The sequence below is a fragment of the Helianthus annuus genome, chromosome 10 (assembly GCF_002127325.2).
Source record: "Helianthus annuus cultivar XRQ/B chromosome 10, HanXRQr2.0-SUNRISE, whole genome shotgun sequence".
NCBI classification, from domain to species: domain Eukaryota; kingdom Viridiplantae; phylum Streptophyta; class Magnoliopsida; order Asterales; family Asteraceae; genus Helianthus; species Helianthus annuus.
This window is the reverse complement of record NC_035442.2, coordinates 4,797,113-4,803,718: the sequence shown is the minus strand read 5'-3', so window position 1 is coordinate 4,803,718 and position 6,606 is coordinate 4,797,113. Positions and strand designations below refer to the sequence as shown.

General features: G+C 34.8%; 1 protein-coding gene across 1 annotated transcript; it reads left to right on the top strand.

Annotated features, from left to right (window-relative positions):
* Positions 1 to 330: 330 nt before the first annotated feature.
* On the top strand, positions 331 to 4,386 carry LOC110880612 (WAT1-related protein At1g43650). The gene is made up of 7 exons (XM_022129106.2): positions 331 to 553; positions 799 to 861; positions 961 to 1,077; positions 1,154 to 1,400; positions 1,489 to 1,647; positions 2,720 to 2,871; positions 4,123 to 4,386. The coding sequence occupies exons 1-7, from the start codon at positions 354 to 356 to the stop codon at positions 4,259 to 4,261; spliced, it is 1,077 nt and encodes a 358-aa protein (XP_021984798.1). The 5' UTR covers positions 331 to 353; the 3' UTR covers positions 4,262 to 4,386.
* Positions 4,387 to 6,606: the final 2,220 nt, after the last annotated feature.

Below are 6,606 nucleotides of genomic sequence, written 5' to 3'. Positions count from 1 at the left end.
GTGTAAGAGGAGGGAGTGTAGAATGTTACCCGAGAGCAACGGAAACCTAGTGTAGCTATCACGAACGGATTTTCATGGATCTGTCTGTAAGTGTATGTGTTTGAATTTGGACTTTCCTGTGCGAATTTATAATTATTACTAAGATAAAGAAAGAAAAAGTCTCCACCACCTACTTACATATGAAAATATCGTAAAGCATTCAATTTACACGTATGAATTATCTTGCTCCAACATCTTAGTAAATCTTAAGAAATGACAAAAGCATATTTGGATTTTTGTTTTTATGTTTCTTTATAAATAGCAGAGTCCAGAAGACATCAACTCAGGCCAAAAAAAGTTCAAACAAAACCATCATGAATTCACTAAGAATTGTAACGGCTTATGAGAGCAATAAAGCATACATAGCAATGTTCATTGTCCAAGCAATATATGCAGGCATGGCTTTGTTATCCAAAGCCTCCATTTCTTCAGGAATGAACCCTTTCATTTTTGTTGTTTACCGTCAAGCTTTCGCAACACTCTCACTATGCCCGGTTGCATACTTCTTTGAAAGGTTCAAACCTTCATCCATTTCATGCTTACTTAAGTAATTCTGATCTAACACTTCCTTTTTTTTCTGAATATAACTAAAAAGTATAAATTTATATACCAAGTATTATTACACGGGCGTTTATAGAGAGAATTGATGGTCTAGTATGAAAGATAATATGATGAAAAAACGACGTAAAATATTTGAAGTTTTATAGATTGATTTTTTAACTTAAATCCTAATGTAGAAGTTATTTCAATTTTGTGCAGGAAGAATGTAGCTCAATTATCCTACACTTTGATATGGAAGATTTTCTTCAGTTCTTTAATAGGGTACTTAAACAAAAAATCCAATTTTGGCTAATTAATTTTCTTCAATAATTTCTTATAATTATTTGGCTTTTTATTCAAACATGTATAAAATTTTATCAGGATAACGATATGTTTGAATATGTACTATCACGCACTCGATCATACATCTGCAACGTTTGCTGCTGCCACGACTAACCTGATTCCGGCTATTACATTTGTCATAGCTCTTATTCTAAGGTATGAAATCAACCCCTTAAAAATGTTGTTAATATATGACACTGATTCCATTCTCTTAATGAAATATAAACTTCAGGATTGAGAGAATGTACATAAGAGAATTGCATGGTTGGGCTAAATTGATTGGATCTATAGTTTCTGTTTCTGGAGCTCTAGTGTTTGCTTTTGTTAAAGGACCAAGTTTGAACTTCAAGACTTGGTACACATCAGGTAGTGATATTGTTGCTTCAACAACAAATGTTAGCTCAGTATGGGAGCTTAGTAAAGGCCCCTTTTCGATACTTTTCGCCAACATTCTTTGGTCTTGTTGGAGCATCATGCAGGTGATATTTTCAGTTGAAACATTTAGTGTTTCAAGTTATTCCTTAATTAAATAACTAAGTCTTAATCAGCTTCTTTGTGTTCTTGCAGGCACCTATTATGAAGGAATATCCTGCAAAGCTATCATTAATTACTCTTCAATGTTTTTTTAGCTTGATACAATCAATGGTTGCAGCCATAATCATGGAGAGAAACCTATCTTCATGGAAGCTTGGATGGGATGTTAATCTCCTTTCTGTGGCTTACTGTGTAAGCAATATTCTCTTCAAAAATTAATTTATTGTTTCAATTTAAAGCCTTAAAGGTGTTCAATTTATTTTCAAAAATCTATTCATATTTTTAAAACTTAATTACCATGTTTCTTTCTTCTAAGTTTAAGTATGAAGTTAAATGAGTCATAATCATAGCTAAGGGATCTTGATCAATATCTATTGTGGTTACCACTTACCCCCAGTCTCCTTTAGTGATCAATATCACTTCATCTTGAGTTCTTAGTGATTATTATTATTATTTTTATTTTTATTTTGAAATAGTAACTTCATGTTTTGACCTTTTCACAACTTTATTGGAGTAAAGAAATTAGGATTTGATTGCCACCTTAAAAGAAAAAAACGTGCAACACAAAGGTCAAAAGCCATGGTCACCTTAAAAAAAAAAAAAAAAAAAAAAAAAAAAAAAAAAAAAAAAAGCCACACAAATGTCAAAACTTATTTCTTTTCTTTTTTAAACGGTCTCAACATTTTTTACTCACACTTTTTTTATGGGTAGATAAAACTCCCACGTACATTTAGTGGACGATTTATTATGTTTAGTGACTCCTCCACGTGTAACTAAAGAATAAAAAAGTGCCTCGTGCTAGTTTCGCGTGGAACACGAAAAGACACACAAGATCCTTGTCGGCGCGTGTATTTTTTAAGGTATTAACATCAATATCATGGTTATAGAGTTGTTTCCTATCCTAGTATGAAACAACTCTTGCATTTTATGTGAATGGTGTTTCTCACATTGATTTTCTTACCTACAAACCTAAATCGAATATTATACATAAAAAAGAAAAAAAAAAAAACACCTACACAAGACTTGATGAATCAAAAGGTTTCCCACTTAATATATTATTGACCTCACCAAACGCATAGTCCATAACTTTAGGCTTTAGGGTCACACAAAAGCTAGAAAAAGGGCCAGGGCATATATACACAAATGTTTCTCTTATATGCTTATGCATGCAGACTGACACCACTCTAATTTGTTCCCACATATAAAACTTTACAATATATTTTGTAATATTAATATATTGATTTCATGCTGTTGTACATGACAGGGAGTAATTGTGACAGCATTTACATATTGGTTGCAACTATGGTCGATAGAGAAGCGAGGGCCAGTGTTCACCGCGATGTTCACTCCTTTGGCCCTCATCATCACCGCAATCGTCTCAGCATTCTTATGGAAGGAAACCCTTTACTTAGGAAGGTTAGTCCTGATTTTCTTTAGAGATCGCTGCAATATCGTCTCACATACTCTATCACGAATGTATTGTAAGAAATTCGACGGTAACAAAATGTAACAAACCCTGATACATTTTGTACTGAATGAACATACAAGTAAAAGCACTATATAAATGAAAACTGCACTTTATTTGTCATAATTTTAATAGGTTTGATATCCCATATATTATTGAAATACCATGTACACAACACCCATTTTTTATATATATTAAAATATTATAATCTTATCAATGACATCTAGGGGTGTTCATGGTTCAGTTGTGCTGGTTTTTAAGAAACTTCTAAGTCAAACCACAAACTACGGTTTGAAAAGGGCAAACCAAACCAGTAGGGTTGGTTGGGTCGGCGGGACCAACTAAAATGTTCTTGTTCAGTTTTTTTTTAAATCATTATTTTTTATAAGTTTTGTAAAAATGAGGAAAATGATTCTTGAATATTATACATATAAGCCATCGTTGGTTCTAAGTTTCAAATCGTAAATTGAACCGCTAAAGTCATTTTTTTCAAACCGTAAACCATATAAATCTCAGACCAACTGAACTCACTCATTTTTGCTTTGATTCAGGAGTCGATTTCAATTGGTTATCCAACACCTCAATCCATCCATATTATCGAACCAAAATCAGGCCCCAATGAATGGGCAAACGATACAATTTGATTGGTTCAGTGGGGGATTCGGAAACTTTTTTCAAGGAGTTCCTTTTGATAGATTTTCACTATTTTTTTCAAATCATACAAAGTTTTCCCTACTTTTTTTTTTTATTCTAGAACCGAGGGGGTTACTGGGAACCCCTAAACACCCCCTAGATCCGCCCCTCGGTTGGTTCTCAATTCTCATATCAAAAGTGCTCCTAGAAGAGTATTTGGATAGTCACATTGAGACTGTCTCTTTTTTTAACACTATTTAAACCCAAAACTACGGATCTTTTTTTTCTATTGGTTACGAGTGCTCATAATTTAGTGACGGAACTAGATCTTTTTAACTAAGTAGGTCATTATAAGATTCTCTTCACTTTAGGTTACGTTTTTTCTTTAAAAGAAACTTATACGACTCCCTTGGTTCCGCCCATAATATTATAAAGCTTTTTTTTTTTCAAATAAATAGAGACATGTTAAGTTATCCAAGTAACTTACATGAACCCTAAAAGGTGTCCATCAAATATATTACCTCCATTAGTAATATCAAACACTTAACGAACCGGTTATCATGTTGCAGCGTTTTCGGGGCTGTGCTACTAGCAGGAGGTTTGTACTGTGTCCTATGGGGCAAGAGCAAAGAAATAGAGGGTAAAATCATTGAACAAAAACTTGATCAAGAGGAAACCACGTTGGACTCCATTAAAACACAAGAATGATCAAGGTTGCGGTACATGATACATCAAGTGGCAGCCAGCTGCTGATTGTGTTGATGATGATAGTGGCCATCATTGAAGATAAGACACACCCTTTGATTTAGCCATTGTGGTCGCCCACACAAACATATATATATATATATATATACCCTACTCATCAACCACAGGAATATGTATTTAGTGTTAAGTTCTGTAACCACTTCATTGATTGATAATAAAAGGATGGTTTAAATGCGCAACTTAATTGCGTCATGTACTTTGTCAACTGAGATGTTTATAAGATAAGGTAAGATTTCATGATTGTTAAGGACAGAATAGTAGACAAAACATTGAAAGTATATTGTAGCAGTGTAACGAAATGAGGGTTACTGAAAATGACAGCTTGATGACCAACAAGTGAATTAAGGATTTATCATTGGGTCGTATTATTGGCACACCTTGGGGGGTTAGATCGACACCCTCAATAAGCATCGTATCTCAAACTTCTATGCCTGCCAAAGGCTGCCATTGTCCCCTACCAAAAAGTAATACGCATCGTATAGGCCTATACGATGCGTATTGAGGGTGTCGATTTAATTTTTTAATTTTTGCAAGGTAGCTTCCTGTCACGCGGTAGCTTTCCGTCACGCGAACGAAGAAGTAACACTTTGGACATTTGTTGGTCTTCAAACATCTAGGAAAACATTATTTGAGAACGAAACTGTCGAATGAGATCCTCCACTGTTGGGTTATCATCTTTCAACCCCATTTTCCCTAAATTTATCGATTATGTTTTTCAACAGGAATGTAATGCAATGATTCCTCTCAATTGAATAGACCGACACTTGCTTCATAGGACTCACTTGAATCGTCTCGGATGTAATAACAATACGTTTAGCATCCGTGCCTGCTTGAATTGTAGAAAGCAAAGGGTAACGAAGATGAACACTGTATTTATCACGAAAGTACTGAACAACCGAGATAACATCTCCGGTTTCATCAACTGCAATTGGAATTGATCTTGGAACAACATAGTCTTGTTACCATCAATAATCTTGGAATTGATCTTGGAACAACATACTCTTGTTAACAACGGTTCTCCAATTCCAGATCAATAAAGGTTGCAGTTTGCAGATTCAATCTTCATTGCTTCATTAAAATTAACAAGGCGGTCTCTTTGCTTCGTCCACTAGAACTATTTGTGTATGCATTCTTAGGGTTTTTATTATTTGATCAATGGAAGTTGAAATCGGCTTTGAAACCGGACGGAATCTACGAAGAAACTGTTCGATTTCACGGTTTGTTTGAGAACCTGATTCAGGTACACAACGGTCTCTTTGCTTCGTCCACTAGAACTATTTGTCTATGCATTCTTTTGGTAGTGAACAACGCTGATGGTACTGAACAACAGCTTCGGTTTCATTTGCTTCGTCCACTAGAACTATTTGTGTATGCATTCTGTTGGTACTGAACAACAGAATCAGGTTCTCAAAACAATGATCGTTCTAATAGATTAAAGAGAACTATTTCAGTTATTTCTGTTGATCCACAAATTACAACAAATTGTGTCTAATGCAAGGATCTTCGAATGCGGTGGGAACGTTAAATACTGTTCACCGCTTGTTTAGTTGCTTCTCCTGTTAAGTTTCTGAACCAACCGAAATCCACAAATTCAAACAGTTTCTCCGTCGCTAATTTCTCCACTCACCGTGAAATCGAACAGTTTCTTTGTAGATTCCGTCCGGTTTCAAAGTCGGTTGAGGATTACGAGTGATCTAGACTCGTTCAAGGCATGCAATGTTTCCTCTCAATTGAATAGATCGACACTTGCTTCATAGGACTCACTACATCTTTTAACCAATTGTCCATCACTTAAGACCTTGAAAGATTTGTTGAAATCGAATTTGTGTATCTGAATCAGGTTCTCTGCCTTAGATCGGTCATTCCTTGTGATACATGAACGTTTGATTTGAATTTTGAAAGTGACAGATAATACTTCATTTGTCGAGAAACCATACTGTCAAGAAACTAACATCTTTTAATACTTCATTTGTTGAGAAACCATATTGTAAAGATCTCTACACAAACTCTTCTACATCTTTTAACCAATTGTCCACTTAAGACCTTGAAAGATTTGTTGAAATCGAATTTGTGTATCTGAATCAGGTTCTCTGCCTTAGGTCGGTCATTCCTTCTGATACATGAACGTTTGATTTGAATTTTGAAAGTGACAAATTGATGGATAACGCAAACAAGTTCTCCACAGTTTGTTATTCAGATCTCTATTCGGTCATTTTTCCAAACTGCAACACACGATAAGTTCTCCAAAAAGAATGCATACACAAATAGTTGGAGCATGAAGAAACGAA